Consider the following 20,756-nt stretch of genomic DNA (forward strand, 5'->3'; position numbering starts at 1 on the left):
TTCATGATATTTGGGAAAAGGTATCGGACAATGGTGAAAGAATGTTCGAACAATGACATGACCGAAGCAATGATCCAGCAGACATTCTACCGTGGTATTAACACGACCAATCAGTGTGTAGTTAATCACTTAGCAGGGGAAATTTTATGAACACACCTTATGCTGACGCGTGTGAGATCTTGGATGGGATGGCAGATACTTTCTCAGCTTGGCAAAGTCGAGCTAATGTTCCACAGGGTGATCCCACTGTCATTCACCTGCACAAAGAGCTCCACGAACATGGCTAGGCAATAGCAGAGTTAACTACAACAATGAACCAGTTGGAAAAGCTCAATTGCAACAATTTCAAGCGCCGAGAAAAGTAAATGCTATGGAAGGTGTCAACATATTGGTCGACAAGAGGCGACAAAGAGATCAACAAGGTCAAGGTAGTCTGGATCAATATGAGCAGGGAAGTGGTGGTTTCAACCAAGATGATGGGTATGTTGAGCAAAGTGAGGAAGTCTAGTACGTGAACAATTACCAAGGACAAAGGGGCAATACTCCTAACCAACAACAATAGTGGAGATCCCAAGGAAACTGAGGAAATCAAAACCAACAGGGAAATAGCAATTTGGGGGAACAACAATCAGAATTGGGGCAATCAGAGCAACCAGGGCAATTGGAGTGGCAACAATAACAATTGGAGAGGAAACAACAACCAAGGGGGTTGGAACACTCGCAATCAAGGGAATCGGGGCAAGGCTTTCAAAGACCTCCGATGTATCAACAACCAAATAACCTGCCTCCATTTCCGTCCCAAGGTCCTAGCTCATCAAACAATAAGATAGGAAGGATCGAGATGATGTTTGAACAAATGATGAAAAAGAATGCCGACTCTGATGCCCAGTTGGCATCCCATAATAATTCAATCTGAAATATGGAGGTTCAACTTGGCTAGATTTCACAATCTTTGAATACTCGCCCTAAGGGAGCTCTACCTAGTGATACGGTAGTAAACCCAAAGGGTGGGAACAATACCGGGCATGCAATGGTAGTGATCACAAGAAGCGGTCAAGGTGGTGAAGTGAATACCTCCAAGCAAAAGGAAGTTGTGAGTGATGAGGTTGAAGTGCATGATGATGATGTTCCTATAGTTGATGAGCAAGTGAGTGAAGAGAATTTGAATGTGGAAGTGAGAATTGATATTCATGATAATGAGGAGGAGACTCAAGATGACATGAACCCGTGTAGGGAATACGTAAAAGACATATCGGAAAATGGTAGTGACCAAGGCTACGACTCCCTTGCCAAGGCCTCCTCCACCTTATCCTCAAAGACTTGAAAAGAAAAGGAATGAAAACCAATTTAAAATTTTTATTGAGATGATGAAAAGCTTGTCGATCAATGTTTCTTTGGTAGAAGCTCTTGAGCAAATGCCGGGTTATGCCAAGTTTATGAAAGACTTAGTGACTAAAAAGAGATCTATGGATTGTGAGACCATCAATATGACTAATCAAGTAAGTCCAATTATACACTTTATGGCTCCAAAGCTTGAAGATCCTGACGCTTTCACCATTTCATGTACCATTGGGAGTGCGGATTTTGCAAAGGCATTGTGTGATTTGGGAGCAAGTATCAATTTGATGCCTTACTCTGTGTTCAAAACTTTGGGTATTGGTCAACTGAGAGCTACTTCAATGAGATTCCAAATGGCAGATAGAACAATAAAAAGGCCGCTTGGTATTATTGATGATGTTCTTGTCCAGGTGGACAAGTTTATTTTGCATTCTGACTTTGTGATTCTGGATTACGAAGTCAACTATAAGGTGCCGATAATATTGGGAAGACCTTTCCTAGCAACAGGAAAGGCATTGGTTGATGTGGAAGTAGGGGAGCTCACCTTTCGGGTAGGTGACGAAAACGTTGTCTTTCATGTTTGCAAATCAATAAGGCAGCCGAATAGTACTGAAGTTTGCTCTTTCGTGGATCTTGTCATGGAGGTGATAGTTGATGATACTAGTGTCATGGTCAATGTGGAGGATCCTTTAGAAGCGGTATTGTTGAACCTTAATGTAAATGAGGATGAAGGTCGTGTGGAGTGTATCAATGCTTTGCAAAGAATGGGCTCTTACTCTTATGAGCCTCGTAAGCTCTCTTTGGATATTAAGTACAGAAAGACTCCGCCAACAAAGCCCTCAATTGAGGAACCTCCCTTTTGGAATTGAAGACTTTGCCCTCACACCTTAGGTATGAATTCTTAGGCCCTTGTTCAACTTTACCTATTATTCTTTCGTCTTGTCTTACTAACGTGTAGGTAGATGCAACACTGGATGTGCTCCAAAGATGAAAGAAGACAATTGGATGGACTTTAACTGATATTCGGGGAATATGTCTTGCCTTTTTCATGCACAAGATTATACTTGAAGATGATGCCAAGCCCTCCATGGAACATCAAAGGAGGTTGAACGAGGCTATGCGAGAGGTTGTCAAAAAGGAGGTGATAACGTGGCTTGATGCAGGGGTTGTGTACCCCATCTCGAATAGTTCTTGGACTTCTCCGGTAAAATGTGTGCCGAAGAAGGGTGGTATGACTGTGGTCACCAATGAGCAAAATGAGTTGATTCCCACCAGGACGGTCACCGGATGGAGGGTGTGCATGGACTACCGCAAACTGAATAAAGTGACCCGCAAAGATCATTTTCCGTTGCCCTTTCTTGACCAAATGCTGGATAGACCTGTTGGGTGTGCCTTCTACTTTTTCTTGGATGGGTACTCAGGTTACAACCAGATTTTGATTGCTCTAGAAGACCAGGAGAAAACCACCTTCACGTGTCTGTATGGCACCTTTGCATTTTCTAGGATGCCATTTGGTTTGTGTAATGCACCGGCTACCATTCAGCGGTGTATGATGGCTATATTTACCGACCTAGTAGAGGACTTTTTGGAAGTGTTCATGGATGATTTCACTGCTGTCGGTGACACCTTTGATGAGTGTTTGAAGAATCTTGACAAAGTGCTAGCCGGGTGTGAAGAGACAAATCTTGTGCTTAACTGGGAAAAATGCCACTTTATGGTCGAGGAGGGCATTGTCCTCGGCCATAAGATTTCAAAAAACGGAATAGAGGTGGACAAGGCTAAGATTGAAGTGATTTCAAAGCTTACTCCTCCTACTTCAGTTAAGGGGGTTAGGAGTTTTCTTGGGTATGAGAGGTTCTACCGAAGATTCATCAAAGACTTTTCTAATGTAGTGAATCCTTTGTGAAAATTATTGGAAAAGGATTCCAAGTTCGTGTTTAATGAGGAATGCATGAAAGCTTTTGAACTTCTCAAGTACAAATTAACAGCCACTCCTATTATTACCACACCCAATTGGAGATTACCTTTTGAGCTCATGTGTGATGCAAGTGATGTTGCGGTAGGAGCGGTCTTGGATCAAAAAGTAAACAAGATGTTTCACCCGGTGTATTATGCAAGTAAAACAATGAATGATGCTCAAGTGAATTACACGGTGACGGAAAAAGAGTTGCTAGCAATTGTGTTTTTAATGGAGAAGTTTAGACCTTATCTCATATGTTCCAAGGTGATAGTTCATACTGACCATGCAACACTCCGCTACTTGATGACAAAGAAGGATTCTAAGGTTCGGTTGATGAGAGGGGTTCTATTGCTTCAAGAGTTTGACCTTGAGATTGTTGATCGAAAAGGGAGTAAAAACCAAGTAGAGGACCACTTGTCCCGCTTGGAGGAGGAGGGAAGGCCCCGTGATGGCCTCGAAATTAATGATTCATTCCCTGATGAGCAACTCCTCTCCGTATTTGTGAATAGAATGCCATGGTTCGCGGATGTTGCCAACTTTCTTGTGAACAGTATTGTTATGTGTGAGCTCTCTTCTAACAAAAGGAAGAAGCTTAAATGGGATAGCTTGGACTACTACTAGGATGAGCCTTATTTGTTTAAAATTTGCAATGATGGTGTGATCTGGAGATGTGTTCTGGAAGAGGAGAAAATGAGTATTCTGGATGCTTGTCATTCCTCTCCCTATGGTGGTTATCATGGTGGGTGAGGACAACATCAAAGGTGCTTATTTGTGGTTTTTATTGGCCTATATTATATAAGGATGCGGGTGAGCTTGTGAAGAGATGTGATGAGTGTCAGAGAGCAGGTGGAATTTCAAAGAAGGATGAAATGCCTCTCACCACTATTCTTGAGGTTGACATATTTGACGTGTGGGGCATTGACTTCATGGGACCTTTTGTGAGTTAATGTGGCAACACATATATTCTGGTGGCCGTTGATTATATTTCCAAGTGAGTTGAGGCCATGGCTTTACCTAACAACGAGGCCCGGAGTGTGGTGGCTTTTCTCAAGAAGAATAGTTGGCACTCCTAGAGCAATCATCAGTGATAGGGGTTCTTATTTCTGCAATAAGGCATTTGACACTTTGCTTGCAAAGCTTAGTGTCAATCTCAAGGTTTTAACCCCTTACCATCCTCATGCTAGTGGGCAAGTTGAGGTCTCCAATAGAGAGATTAGGAGCATATTGTCAAAGACTGTCAATGCAAATAGGACTGACTGGTCAAAGAAACTGGATGATGCTTTGTGGACTTACAGGACTGCTTACAAGACTCCGATTGGTATGTCTCTGTACTGGTTGGTATTTGGAAAATCTTGGCATCTCCAAGTTGAGTTAGAGCACAAGGCCATTTAGGCTTTGAGAAAGTTAAATCTTGAATGATATGTTGCAGCAAATCTCCGGGTGGAGCAACTCAATGAGCTTGATGAGTTTCAGTTTCATACCTATTCCAGCTCATCCTTGTATAAGGACAAAACAAAGTACTTACATGACAAGTATGCCCGCAACAAAGAATTCAAGGAAGGTGCCTTGGTTCTCTTATTCAACTCCTGGTTACAACGGTTCCTAGAAAAGCTTAAGTCAAAATGGAGTGGACCTTTTGAGGTAGTGCTTGTAACTCTGTTTGGTGCTCTTGATTTGAAAAACAAAAATGGTGAAATCTTCAAAGCTAATGGGCACAGAGTGAAACACTATCTTGGCAAGTTTGATGACAGCCACATGGTGGCAATGATCCATCTCAAATGATTGATGGTAACCTGCGTCATGTCGCGACGTTAAATCAAGTGTTTCTTGGGAGGCAACTCATGTGTCTTTCTTCTTTTTGATTTTCTTCTTAGTGTAGGATTTGCTTTGAGCTAACTGGTTGTGAGATGTGTGAAGGAATGTTTGATATAGTGCAGGAAAAAGCTGGAAAAATTTGGCATAGTCTGAAGTTGGACTGCTGACAACGCTGCATTTTTCGCAATCAGCGGTGGCCAATTTGCGGAGGCGTAATTTGATGGTAGACACAGGATTGAAAATTCCAAAATGCAACTTCTCTGAAGTTTCATCCGCGTCCTCGGTGCATTCTTCGTGGTCAATGGTGCCCTTCCATGGCTGTGTACCATTTTCCTCTCTCAGTAGTAGTCTCAATAAGGAAGCCCTTCTGTTCATCAAAAACGTGGACCGCGGTGATTTTCTGCGGCCACTCCAGGTAAGTATTGTGGGTCCTAGGTTGTTTTCTATAAATATGAGATCATGAAGCCGTTTACCTTTTTCGATCTTTTCTCTCTCAAAGCAAAAAAATTTCACTGTTCATCTGAGCCCTAATCTGCACAAACAAAAGATTAAAGTCCGCTTTTCATCACTCATTTCACATCTGGTAATCTCACTTCCTGATTGTTCTTCGATTTTTACTTATTTTTCTTTTGTCTGTTAGTTTTTATCTCTTCTCCCTCTTTTTCTTTTAATTTTAACTTAGGGTTCCTTAGTGTTAATTAAATTAGGCTTAAATAGTTAGGGTTGATTATTTAATAGCTAGTTGGGGTTAACAATGTAGATGATATTGCTAAGTGCATGAAAAACTTTAAACCCTAGGTTGACTCAGGCCGTTTTTGAATTCCGCGATCGTAGATGTTTTTCGGCGAAAAACATTCATGAGGTAAACTTGAGTTTGGAAGCTTTGACAACCGCGGTCAGCGGTGGCAAATTCCGCTGACAGCAGCCCAACCTCTGCGGCCGCGCTTCTTTTCTCGCGGTCAGTGGTGCTTAGGTTCAGAGAAGCACATAACATGGATCCGCGACCGCGGTTGACTTTCTGCGGACAGCGGTGCAACCTCCGCTGTCGCGCCCAATTTTTTGCACTCAACGGTACCATAGAATCAGAGGGTGGGTAGTATGATCCCAATACCTCCGCGGCCGCGATGCATTTTTCGCGATCAGCGGTGCTCTTACGGCGACTGTGCTCCTTTTTCCGCTGTCAGCGGTCTAAGACTTTTTCAAGCACTGTCAACTGTTCTTCTGCTTTTCTTCACTGCTTCTTCTAGCACCAATACTAACAATTTTCCATGGATTATATTTGTAGACAATGGTTAAATCTAGAGTGGCGGTGAGAAACAAAAAGGGAAAGCAGAGTCCTCCCGGGGTAGGGGACGAGGACAAATTAAGTTAACCCCAGCAATACGGAAATCAATTTGGCAAAATAAGGAAAAACATTAGAGCTGCATCCCACTCAGAGAGAAGTGAGTATGTCCTCTCCCGGGAGGCCTCAGAGGGTGAATCAATGCCCACACATGTACCAGACTTCCCGGGGAGATTTCATTTGATAGATGAGCCTACACCCCCAGCATCTTCTATTGCTCATGTTTCATCTGAGTTGTCTGATGGCTCAGCGGAGAGCAGTGAGTCCTCATCTTTAGCCTCACCAACAACTTTGTCACCTAACCCATAAATGTAGATGCTGAGGTGCTGGATGATGGGAGAGGGGGTGATACCCAGACCGGAGGTGTGGAAAGGACAAGAAACCCAAAGGTGTGGCAACAGAGGTTTGTCAGTGAGTTGGCATATCACAAATTCAGGGAGTGGTGGCCTCAAAAGTCTCTCATACATGAGCGTCAGTTCATAGAGCGGGATCTTCTGCCCCACAACCCTAATATGAAGCAGCACTTCAATGAAAGAGTGGGGTGGGAATACTTCACTAGCCAGGTTTTGGATGCTAATGAGCACCTAGTCAAGGAATTCTACGCCAATGCCTCCCACATCAAAAATGGCACATTTGTGACTAAGGTGCGGAACCTGAAGGACAAGTTTGATGGGAAGACTCTGAATGATTATCTCGGATTTAATGATGAAGATGAGTCGATGTACTTAGAGAAAGTGGCTAGGGATGAGGCAGCCATCTCGTGGTTAGCATCGCTACTGGCTCTCCCAGATACTACTCCAGCTTGGTTGGCAACGGGGGTTCCTATCTACAGGAACACCCTGAACTTCAAGGCAAAAGGTTGGGAGACATTTGTGTGCAGCAGACTATACCCCACTACTAAGGACAGTGACATACCGGTTTCCCAGGCAACTTTAGTGGCAGCTATCATGGCGGGATTCCCGATCAATGTCGGAAATATCATGTCTAGGGTGATCACTAGAATGGTCAATGAGGGTGATAGATCTTACCCATTTTCGAATTTCCTCACCATGTACTTGGAAGATCAGGAGGTAGAGAAAAGGGATTATGATATCAAGGTGAAGCCCAAGAAGCCCTTCTCATAGTACAGCCTTCAGGGTCCCGGCAACCCCAAATCTAAAGGGAAAGTTACTACTTCTACTAGCCAGCAGTGGTAGTCACTACTTCACAACCTCCCACTGCCTACCGGATTCGGACCATCTACTTACATGCCTTCCTCAGTGCCCTCCTCATCAGCATACCCGTTGACTGCTCATAGGTTGAACCAAACACTCTCCAACATCAACAACTGGATGTAGGCAGCAACTTCTAAGTTGTCTGTACTATCCAATCCAGTGGAAGCCCAGTCAGTTCCCACACAGCCCCAGGTGCCAGCATCAATGGAGGAGTCTCTCAAGGAGCTTCTAGACAACTAGAAGAAGCTCCTGGACAACCAAAAGCTTATCATGGATGCCCTTGCAGTTCAAGGAAAAAAAATTAAGGAGCTGAGCAAGCAGACAAAGAAGTTGAAAAAGACTCGGGTCTCAAAGAAGTCGGTGAAGCGATTGAGGGGAGAGGTGGAGAAGATGAAGTTAGTTGGAAACTTACCATTGGAGATTTTATTGGAGGACTCAATGCCAGCAGCTCAAGCAGAGCAGGTTCAGGAGCAGGAGACTAAGGGAGAGCCTAAGAGGAGAATGATGCCCCAAGTTGATGATGTGGAGATTGAGCTGGAGGATCCTGAGGGAGGTGCCTCAGTCCAGCCACAGGACCCTGAGCCAGGTGATCCAGGGACCCAGCCACAGGACCACATGCAGACAGAGGACTCATAGGGAGTTTTCTTTACTCTCTAACCCTCTTTTTTATCTTATTTTTGGTTATTTAGCATTGAGGACAATGCTACTTTTTATTTGAGGGGGTGGTTCTATTTTGATGATTTGATTGTTGGGTTGTAATGATGATACTATTTTTCTTTATGCTTATTTTGCACTTTTGGTATGTATATAAATTTACCATTATTTTTTACTTTTCGTTATTTTTCAATTTCGATTTTATATAAAGTTACTTTCTCATGTATATATACATTCCCTCTTATGTATATTCGTCTAAATCCCCTATTGTACATATTTAGTTTACTTTCCGCATTTTACTTCCTAACTTTTTTTGCAAGTTTCCTTAATAGCATAGATTCTGATTTCATTTAGTAGTTTCTTTTTCAGTTTGTAGCTTCTTATTTTACAAGTTTTTGTGATCAATAAGCCTTTGGTTTTCTTAATGTCACGGTTCTTTCCAAAGGTGGAGTTTGTGTGAACCGGGTGGCTCTTCCCGATGATGGATGGCATGACAACCTTCTTAAGGGTTTAAGTCTGTTTTCTTTTTGTTTTGTGTAAATAGTAGCTAGTGAACAATAGTGCCTTAGGCAATTCCTCACTTGGGCCTAACACATTTACCTTTGACCTTATGGTTAAAAACAAATTGGTGTGCATAGGATGGTGATAGTTGTGACCTTGAGACTCTTGTGTTAACTAAACAATCATCGAGTGGTTTCTCGGAACCATTTGTGTTGCTCAAATCTTAGCAAAGGTTGTTGTGGGCCCTCGACTCTATCTCTTTAGCAATCCAATAGCTTGTGTGGTGAGGTATTGATTTGCAAGTCCAAGTCCCATTCCAATAGGTCTAAAACTTGCCCCGAATGTTTGTCCAGGCGAAATCCTAAGTGTAGCTCGACTTGAGAAGTGATTATAGGCTCTCCTTGATACTAATTGAGACTTAAAAACATCCATAGCCCACCAAAAATGACATCCCTAGTCAACCCCGTTGAGTCATAACCCTTATTTTTTTAAAAGAAAATCATGATACAAGCCTTTATCTGTTCTAAAATGATCCTCTCTTGGCACTCAATCTTTCCTTAGCACAAATTGGCAAAAGTATAAGTTTGGGGGATAAGACGAGGAATGCAAAAGTGATAAAAGGTATAAAAAGGAAGAAAAGGGAAGGAAAAAAGAAAAAGAAAGAAAAAGCCAAAAAGTCAAAAAGAAAGTGAACAATGTAGAAGAAATGAAGGGATTCAATAAAAGCAAAAGATGAAAGGCTTGAAAAGATTAGAAAGGAGAAAAAGTATTGAAATGAACAAGAAAGAGTGACAGTGTGTCTCTCTAGCCCCTAAGGAAGAAGCAAATGGCTCAAAGAGTCAAGAAAATGTGAGCCAAAATGAAGCAAATGAAGTGCTTAAGGAAAGATGAAACCTTCATAGACCAATATATCCTACCCTAAACCAAAATACTTCATTACATTCCCAAAAAAGCCCTATATGATCTTGAGTTGAGTGAGCTTACATTAGTGGTGACTCACATAAGGGGCAAGCTTATGGTACTTAGAGCCGAACTTGTGACCTTCCTTTGAGAGAGATGAGTGTGTTTTCCACAATCCTCGTTCTGAGTGCTACAACCTAAACGTGAGGCTTGCATATGGAGAGTCGTGGAGTATGAGTTTGGGTTCCACAATGACCAATGTGGTAGAAAGAGTTTCCTTGATGAGTTGAGTCAACTCTTGATGCTTTTGTGTCGCACGAAAACCATGGTGCTAAAAAGGTTATGTATTGTTAATAATGCATTTGAGTTGAGGCTAATTGTTAGTACCAATTGATTCTTGATGAGGTCACTTTAGGACAGCTGCAATTTTCCTTTCATTTATCTTGAGAAGGTGGGAATTACTTTGTTTTCTTGAGTACAACCAAAAGCTTAAGTTTGGGGGAGTTGATAACTAGGGATTCTAGCATATTTTATTCTCCTTTTTTCTTAGGTTTTGGATTAAAAATGTGTACAAGTATTCCCAAAATCTAACTTATTTTGCTTGTTTGCAGTGTTTGTTCAAAAAGAGACAAGAAAGTCAAAACCAGCTCATAAAGGAGTGAAACCTGCACAAGTTCAAAGCTGAGTCAAAAGGCCACTGACAGCGAATAAACAGACACAGACGTGATGGGTCCATCGCTGAGGCGGTCTTGATTACGCTCTCAGCGGTGGCAAGGTTCAGAGAGCTATATTTTGGGCTTGCGGTCACCGCTGCCCGTGGTGAAATTGCACGGCAACAGTGTCTCTAACGCGGTCGCGGTCAAGTTGTCGCCCTCAGCAGAATGAAGAATCAGAGACCATTAGTTGGGAGCTTAAATTGAAAGGCGCAATCCGCGATCATATCTTGCGGCCATGGTTGAAGGAGTGGTGAGGCGGTTGTTTTTCCTCTCCCAGCAGACTCAAGTTCAGAACAAACTCAGAAGAGAAGAACCGGGGTTCGTGCTTGCTTTTGAATAGCCGTGGTAGTCCAAGCGCTGAGGCAGCCCATTTTCCGCTGTCAGCGGAACCTCCGTAGGGGCAAATCTATCCGGAAAATTTAGCTATGTATATATAGTTCTTTTTTAGATTTTTAGTGCTTCTGTTGTTTAGAAGATCACGTGACCAACCATTTTTAGCCTTTTTGAGTAATTTTAGAACATCTTTAGCAATTAATCTTAGATTTTAATATTGTAATTACTTTTTATGGCTTATATTTCATCTCCATCTTTGATTTCTTCTTTGATTATGAGTAGCTAAACCCATTAGCTTAGGTTGTGACTCAACCTTAGTGTGGGTATTCAGTGGGTCTTCAATTTTAGGGATTAAATATTTATGGGTTAATGATATTTAGCTTGATTTATGCTTTAATTGCTTAATCAGTGGTTGCAAACACTGATTTGTGCCTTTGTGACTTAGTCTCTTCTTGAGAAAGAGAGACTAAGTCTAGGAAATTCAGGCTAACAAAGAATTGGGGTGCATTAAGAGATTGATAACCCCAATTAAAGGGTTAAACCTAGAGATAGTAATACCCGATTTGAGCCAATTTTGCTTGCATTGTGTAAACACCCAATTGGGCTTGAGAAAGCCAATTAGGGCAAAGTCACTCAAACTACCGAGAGGTATAGAGTGAGTAACTAAGTGCAATGGTTATATCATGATCCCAATTACAACAAGATGCATCAACCACTCTTGCCATTCTATAGTGGCATAGGGTTGGGGCCGATCAACTGTGATGTGCGAAGTCGCTCCTACATAAACTTTACCTTCTCGAGGCATCCTTCACTAAATAAGTTCCATATAACTTAGCCTCGTCAAGCTCAAACCATCCAATGGGCGAACGACACCATCGATCATATAAAGCCTCAAATGTAGTCATCTCGATGCTGGACTGATAACTATTATTATAAGCAAACTCAGCCAAAGGCAAGAATTGGTCCCACTGCCCTCCGAAGTCAATCACATACACTCTGAGCAGATCCTCCAGAATTTGAACTGTCCGCTCCGACTGCCCGTTGGTTTGTGGATAAAAGGCTATGCAAAGCTCTACCCGGGTGCCCAACTCACTCTATACTACTCTCCAGAAATGCAAAGTAAACTGAGGGCCTCTATCTAAAATGATGGAAACAGGCACACCATGCAACCGGACAATCTCCTGAATGTATATCTGGGCCAATCTCTCTGAAGAGTGCATAGTCTCAACCAGTATAAAGTGTGCTAACTTGGTCAGCCTGTTGATAATGACCCAAAAGGCATCAAACTTCCTCAAAGTCTACGGCAAACCAACTAAAAATTCCATAGTGATGCGCTCCTATTTCCACTCCGGTATAACCATCTGCTGGAGTAGGCCAGCCGGCCTCTGGTTCTCATACTTAACCTACTAGCAATTTAGACATCTAGCTACATGCTAAACTATGTCTTTCTTCATCTATCACCACCAATAATGTTGCATCAGGTCGCGATACATCTTCGTAGAACCTGGATGAATAGAATATCGAGAACTGTGTGCCTCCTCTAGAATCTTCTCCTTCAAGCCATCAACATTAGGAACACATAGGCGACCCTGGAGTCGTAGAACACTATCCTCACTGATAGTAACCCCCTTGGCACCACCTTGTAGTACCGTCTCTCTAAGAACCAGCAAGTGTAGATCATCATACTGACGAGCCTTGATCCACTCAACTAACAAAGATTGAGCCATGACACATGCAAGAACTCGACTGGGCTCTGAGATATCCAACCTCACAAGTCTATTAGCTAAGGACTGAATGACCAAAGCCAATGGCCTTTCCTTTGCTGAAAATAATGCCAAACTACCCATACTCACGGCCTTTCTGCTCAAGGCATCTGCAACCACATTCGCCTTGCCCGGATGGTAAAGGATGGTAACATCATAGTCCTTCAGTAACTCAAGCCACTTGTGCTGCCTCAAATTAAGGTCCCTCTACTTTAAAAAAATGCTGCAAACTGTGATGATCGGTGTAAACCTTACAAACACCCTATAAAGATAATGCATCTAGATCTTAAGAGCATAAATTATCTCGGCCAGCTCCAAATCATGTACATGGTAATTCTTCTCGTGGGGCTTCAACTGACGTGAAGCATATGCAATAACTCGCCCCTCCTGCATCAATACACAACCCAAGCCAATGCGCAAAATGTCACAATACACGGTATACATCCCTGAACAGGAGGGCAACACTAATACTGGTGTTGTAGTCAAAGTGGTCTTGAGCTTCTGCAAGTTCACCTCGCAATCATTGGACCATCTAAACGGAACAACCTTCTAGGCCAATCTAGTCAAAGGTGCTGCAATAGACGAGAAGCCCTCCACCAGACGATAATAATGTGTTAACCCCAAGGAAATCTTGATCTCGGTCGCTGAGGTAGGACGAGGCAAACTCTGAACTGCCTCGATATTCTTGGGATCCATCTTAATACCCTCATATGATACAACATGTCCCAACAAATCCATAATCCAACAAGAACTCGCACTTGGAGAACTTAGCATATAGTTTCTATTCCCGCAAGGTCTGAAGCACTAACTTCAAATGTTGCTCGTGCTCTCCCACACTACACGAGTAGATCAATATGTCATCAATAAAGACAATGATAAATGAGTCGAGATACGGCTTGAACACCCTATTCATCGAATCCATAAATATCGCTGGGTCATTAGTCAAGCAGAAGGACATCACTAAAATCTCATAGTGCCTATACCTGGTCGGGAAAACTGTCTTCAGAACATCCGAAGTACGAATCTTCAACTGATGATACATAGACCTCAAGTTGATCTTAGAGAACACCCTGGCACCCTGTAACTAGTGAAACAAGTCATCAATGCACGACAACGAGTACTTATTCTTGTTGGTGACTTTTTTCAACTGACAATAATCATTGTACATCCGCATACTTCCATCCTTCTTCTTCACAAATAACACTGGTGCACCCCAAGGTGACACACTAGGTCTAATGAACCCTTTCTCAAGAAACTTTTGAAGCTGCTCTTTTAACTCCCTTAGCTCCTTGGGAAACATGTGATAAGGTAAAGTAGAAATAGGTTGGGTGCCTAGTACCAAATCAATGTCGAAATAGATATCCCGATCCAGTGGCATACCTGGTAGATCAGCAGGAAATACATCGGAAAATTCACATACCACCGACACTAAATGTAGCGCGCGATTCTCTGCAGTAGTATCCCGAACAAAGGCCAAATAAGAAAAACAACCCTTCTAGACTATATGTCGAGCCTTCGAGAAAGAAATAACCCGGTTGGAAGTACCAACAGACGAACCCTTCCACTCTAATCTTGGAAACTCAAGCATCGCTAAGGTAACAGTCTTGGCATAGCAATCAAGAATGGAATGGTACGGAGACAACCAGTCCATGCCCAAGATAACCTCGAAATCAACCGTATCGAGCAATAGAAGGTCTGGTTTGGTCTCATAACCACAGAAAGTCACCACATAGGTCTGGTAAACCCGATCCATAACAATAGAATCACCCACTGGCGTGGACACATATATAGGAACACCCAAAGACTTGCGAGATACATCTAGATAAGGAGTAAATAGAGAAGAAACATAGGAATAAGTAGACCCTAGATCAAATAATACTGATGCATCCCTACGGAAGACAAAAATAGTACATGTGATCACTACATCGGATGTGAGTGCCCCTGACCTGGTTAGGGCATTGAAGCCTAGTCCATCTTTCCAACCGCTTATGCTGATCAACGGTCGTGATCTGTATGAACTCTGGCACAGCCGCTGCAACTAGCTAAGCCCCGGCTACATGTAGTGTACATGTGGTCTGATAAACGGTAGCAACATGCCCTGGAGCTTGAGCGGTAGGGGTCTGCGCTCCCCCTCCCACCTGAGATGTGGCTGGGTCTGTAGGAAATAAACCAGGCTGCGTCATAGAGTCAATGAACCGCAGCATATGGCCGATGACCTCCTGAAATCCCGGTGTAGTCATGAAATATGTTGGGGCTAGCTTAACTGCAGACGCCTCATCCTGCTCCTCAATAATAGGATTCTCCACTGGATCTACTGGTGATACAACGGGAGCAACTCTAGGATGCCCTTATCCCTTGATAGAAGCTGGAGCCCTACCCCAGCCCCAGCCTCTACCTCCAATAATGGGGGAAGCAGCTCCTCTACTGCCTGGTACATCTGCCGCATGTGTTCTCACCAGCTATGAGAGATCAATAAAAAGATATTTAGCACAATATCAACTGCACGATATGGGATAAAGAAAGAGAGGTTTCCTAACACCCTGTAACCTTTTGAAGATAAGTACGAATGTCTTCGTACCGATTCGCAAGACTCTACTAGGCCTGCTCTTGACTCGTGAGACCTATGTGAACCTAAAGCTATGATACCAAACTATCACGACCCAAAACTCGTGATAGATTACGACTGCACCTAACGCCACCTTTAGGAAAGCCCACAAGTGAACCTGCAACTTAGTTATCCCTTTGTAACTTTTAAAACAAAAGTTTCTTTTTCTAAAAGAACGAAATAAGTAAGATCTCCTGCACCCGTACATACTCTTTTCTCAATAAAATACTAGCGTAAGAAATGCATCAACTGTAGTGACAGTAATGATATGTACAACAGTACGTACATAAATGCTAAAAGCCCCACAAAAATCTGGTACCACAAGTGCATGATCAATCTAGAGAATATACAAAACTAATACAACTACTATCTGAAGGGTAATAGATAGGAATAAAAGCAAGGGAGAGGGAGACTCCGGTGTTGCATATCTGAGCAAGGCAAGCATCTCACCACTAAGTCTTTGTAGAAGTGTGGCTACGCCCCTTGTGGCCACTGGTAATACCTGTCTCAGCACTTGCACATTCAATACAGAAGTGTAGTGTGAGTACGGAAAACAACGCATACTCAGTAGGTATCTAGTCTAACCTCGAAGAAGTAGTTACGAGGGGTCGACTTGACACTTACTAGTGGGTCAAACAGTAATAGAAATACATAAAGTAGACATGGAGAATGTAGAAAAAGTAGTAACGAAACAAATAAAGTTAATGACAAATTCCACATATGAGTCTATATCAAACCACTAAACATGTCATAACTGTCCTTGAAAGAGGTAACTCAACTATTACCAAACCAAATCCAGTCTCAAGTATTAAGCACGAAGCTACCGAGGCGAACGGCCTGATCCCATAGGAATAATAGTACTCAGTACTTTCGAGGCAAACAACCCGATCCCATAAGAAAAGTATTACCATATTGTCGAGGCTAACAACATGATCTCATAAGAGTAATTTAATTCATTGTCGAGGCGAACAGCCCGATCCCATAAGAGTAGAGAAATTTATCTCACTTGCGAAAGTACATGCGAGTCGAGAAGACACGGATCCATAGTTTATCAAATATTTCCCAATTATTTTCCAAAGTAAGAGGCTAAATCAATATCTTTATCCTAATTCTCGAGCTCATTCATAATCAAGGAAATCATTACACAGGATAGATACAAACAACACGGTTAAGGCATGATGTGAATCTAAGTCTACTCAAACATAACATGAATATAGTTACATATGGACTCTTGTCACCTTGTGTGTACGTAGCTCCTCACGACAAGTAGCACACAACAATTAATATACCTAAGGGGACAAATTTCCTCTTACAAGATTAGCCAAGAGACTTGCCTTGCTTTCAAGTTCACTAACCAACTCTTTAACCTCACTAGAACTCCACAAATAAAGCCGAGCAATCCGAAGCTAATCAAAAGTTGTATAAACTAATCAATAAGTACTCAAAAGTTCATAATTTAACCACTGGGGTAATTACCCAGTCCAATTTGGAAGGTTCCTAAAATTCACCCTCGGGCCCCCGTGTCCGGATTTTGGATATTTTTACAATAAATATTACCCATAACCTTACGAATACAAATATATAATTTCTTCAATTCCATAATCATTTTCATAGTCTAATCAAATTTTTATCAAACCTAGGTTTTTCAACAAACTCCTAAAATTTCCACATTGTACTCGTTAATTTACCCATAATCCATATATTTAACTTACATTAGGTAGAAATTACGCACCTTACAATGCTTGATAAAAACCCCTCTCCAAGAAGCTCCAAATCCGGACCACACGAGTAAGAAATGGGAAAAATAAGCCTAAGTCCAGTCTTTAAAATATTTTTTGCCTAGTGATTCCTTTTTCAAGATCGCGAAGGCAAAATGCCAAGCCCAAGAAAAATTCCCTTCGCAAATGCGAGACTACCCTCGCGAATGCGAAGGCTTAGTTGACCTGCCTATTGCGAAAGTGATGGCCTTAATGCGAATGCGAATGCGAAGGCCATCGACTGACCCCCTCCCCAGCCGACTTCACAATCCGCGAATGTGAAGGCCAGTGACCCAGAGCATTGCGAATGTGGTCTCCTTCTCTCTAGCGTGTAGGGGAAAATGGCACACTGCCCGATTCCTTCATCGCGAACGCGACCCCTTCTCCGCTTTCGCGAAGAAGAAAACCAGAACAACAATTTCTGGTGTTCTGACTTAGCTCTGGACGGTCCGAAACACACCTAACCACCCGGGACCCCATCCAATTGCGTAACCAAGTCCATAAACATACTATGAACCTGCTCGAAATCTCGGAACATATAAAATAATATCGAAACTAAGAATCGCACTCCAAAACCAATTTGAATCAACTTATGAACTTCAAACTCTTCAACTAGCTCCGAACGCATCGAATCATACTTAGACGACTCAGAATGATACCAAAATTTGCATACAAGTCATAAATCACCATATGGCTCTAGTCGCAGTCTCGAAATCCCAAACGGACCTCGATAACACCAAAGTCTACTCCAAACCAAAAGTAAAGAACTAGAAAACCTTCCATGAGCTAACTTTCAACATTAAGCGCCGAAATGCTCCCAGATCATGCGAAAACCGATCCGAACACATGCCCTAGTCCAAAACATCATACAAACCTATTGGAATTATCAAATCCCAGTTCCAAGGTCATTTACTCAAAATGTTGACTCAAGTCACACCTGCCCATCCCCATACACTGTCTGGTTGTGGTTTAGTTAGATCTAATTGGACTCTGATTTTAGCCATGCTAGGTCTCGTTTTACCAAAAGTACCAGCATCTAGTGCTAAAGGAGTCCTACCATTGCTAACAATTTTCTTAAAATAATGTCATGTATACATATTAAATGGAATACCTGGTAAGAGCACCCATACCAGCACAATAGGAATGTCTTCATCCGGTTTGAAATCCGGAGACCATTTTTCTTGCCACATTTGTAATCCTTCGATTTCAATCATTCTTCTGAACCATACTGAGTGGAATCCTCTTTACTAGTGAAGTCCATAAGCACACTATAGTTGTTGTGGACTCCGCGGAACCCTTAATTAGAAAGAGTTCCCTGAAGGTCGATCGAATCCTTTCAATTTGGGGTCGGGGTTTCAAGAATCTACCCACAATTTTTATTTTACATTCATCAGCCATGATTCCATAATTAAGCCGTTGGGATCCCATTATGAGTAGTTTCGTAGCTATCACTGATTTCGTAGGATGTCGGAAGATGTTGGTCGGAGTAGTTGGGGCAGTAGATATAGTGGTGGCATAGTTTTGTTTTCCTGCAATTCCTTCGGTCGTTGGAATCGATATTATAGGAGGGTAAATTTGGTTATCAATACGCGCCGGCTGAACTCCGTCCGATGGCGCCACAAGTAATTTCAGTTTTTGAGTTTGAGGGTACGAGATATAGTGACTGAAAATTAGAGAGACATGAGATTAGAAATTGAAAACTAAATGATTATGTATTCTATCAAGACTTAATTTGTATCACCTAAGGAACGTGGTGCGGTGAATGAGATATTGGCATCGTTAAAGAGGTGAAAATGAAGAGATTCCTAGTAAGAGCGCTTCTTTTTTAGCGAGCTTTGCATTAGATGAATCCAAACTAGTAGGGTCAATTCTAGACACAAGATGGTTATAAAAAAGAGAGAAAAAGCAAGACTAAATCTGCTAAGTAATATAGAGAGAGTTACATGAGCAGTTTCAGGACATGAATACATTGTCTAATAATTCCATCGTGAAGAACAATTCAATTAAATCATGGCAGTCAAAGTCTAAGGAAAATTAATCATGCTATAAAATAAAATATTTCCCACCATTTTATTGCACTTGGAGAACACAATAAATGATACAGCATATGACACAGTACATTTCTAAAAATATATAGTATATCTAAACAGGAATTTTCTAGGAACTCACGTGGGAGAGTCCAGAAAATATGGTTTCTCTCTTTGTATATGTCCCTTTTTTTTTTACTTCTCTTACCTAATAAATTTAAATATAATTAGTCACTGTCAGTGATGTTGTTCAAGAAAAAATAACTTGACATCACCTAAAAAAAATATTGCTCCTTTTTGTTTTTTGTTTTTTTGGAAAGAATAATTAACAAATAGGGTTAATAATTCAAGTGAGATCTTCCTTCTCTTCTTCATCAGCAAAAACTCCATAAAGGGATATCTGCAGATCCTTCTTCATAATAAACATCCTCCATTAATGGGGGATCAAAGAAAACTGTACCGTGAAGCATGTCATTGTACTTTGGAGAATCAAAGTTGTACCATTGGCCCATCATTGACACAGTTGTTGTCTCTTCTTCCAAAGTAGCATGATGACCAAATATTGGTAGTAAAGAAACCTCATCTAATTGATCCTCATGACTTAATGGTGAAGAAGAATTAGTAGAAGTAGAAGTGGAAGAGAGGGGTGGAGATGGTACATTATTTTCAACGTTTACGCCTGCACCTTCCGCAGCTGAAGCGGCAGCGGCGGCGACCCTTTGGATGGCTTTAGGAGATAAAGTTGTAGAAGTGTGATGATCAAGATCAATGTGGTGATAGAAAGAGGAGTTGAAAGGGAAGTTGAGATTATTAGCAGCAGAAGGGCCTTTGAGGCATAAGAGAGCTGCATCATAAGCTCGAGCAGCAGCTTCAGCAGTTGAATAAGAGCCTAACCAGATTCTTGTTTTCTGATTTGGTGCTCTTATTTCTGATACCCATGATCCCCAGCTTCTCATTCTTACTCCCTTGTACTTCTTCTTCTTCATCTTCATGTTGTTATTATTATTATTATTGTTGCTGCTTGAAGAAGATGATAATGCCATTATACTCTTGCTTGCTTCTGCAGCTAGGGTTTTCTGCTCGGTCTTCACCATTGCCTGAATCTTTAAACAACAATCAAGAGATTTGAGCGTAGTTTCTTCGATCTACGTATTGTTTTTCTTTCTTTTTTTCCTTCTGGTTCTTGGATGGTTTTTTGTCTGTGTTTGAGGTGGATGATGAAGTGATGTTGAAGTTAGACGAGAGGATGATTATTTATAGATGGTAGGGTGTGTGCTAATTTTTTTTTTTTTTTGTGGGGGGGGGGGGGGTGGATTTGAAGTGAGGAGATCCGTTTTAGTCAAGAGAGTAATGTCTGCATATGTAAACATCAAAGTGGGAGACAGATATTTTCCAGTTCTTTAATCCAATGGAGAACTTGGATAAATGTCTTTTTTCAATTTAATTGACAATATTGCCCTTGATAACATTAATCCTATGAGTTTAAGTAATATACTCTATTAGTATAAAAAAAGATTAAACATCAAATTTACTTGTATTAGTTAATAATTGGCGCAATTTTTAACACCACAAATCTTACATTTTAATTATGTTTACATGTTAATATCCTTTGAGTGACCTGATAATATAATATAAAAATTTGTATGTTATTTAAACTCTAATGGTATATAGGACTTTGCATATATAAGTTTTGAACCTTAACTTTTGAAACTTCTCATCCCTAGTTGTGATTCTATTCTTTAAGCGAAATGAGACATTAGCTAGCTCCCTCTAGTTCCGACTTAGGGTTAGCTATTTGTGTACTATGATCCTTTATAATTTTAAAATTATG

At 41.5% G+C, this 20,756-nt stretch overlaps 1 protein-coding gene across 1 annotated transcript; it reads right to left on the minus strand.

Moving 5' to 3' along the window:
- Positions 1-18,944: 18,944 nt before the first annotated feature.
- LOC107822582 (ethylene-responsive transcription factor ERF014-like) lies at positions 18,945-20,169 on the minus strand. Its single transcript, XM_016649135.2, has one exon. The coding sequence runs from the start codon at positions 20,017-20,019 to the stop codon at positions 19,300-19,302; it is 720 nt and encodes a 239-aa protein (XP_016504621.1). The 5' UTR covers positions 20,020-20,169; the 3' UTR covers positions 18,945-19,299.
- Between the last annotated feature and the right edge of the window lie 587 nt (positions 20,170-20,756).

Source organism: Nicotiana tabacum, chromosome 16 (assembly GCF_000715075.1).
Source record: "Nicotiana tabacum cultivar K326 chromosome 16, ASM71507v2, whole genome shotgun sequence".
Taxonomy (NCBI): Eukaryota; Viridiplantae; Streptophyta; class Magnoliopsida; order Solanales; family Solanaceae; genus Nicotiana; species Nicotiana tabacum.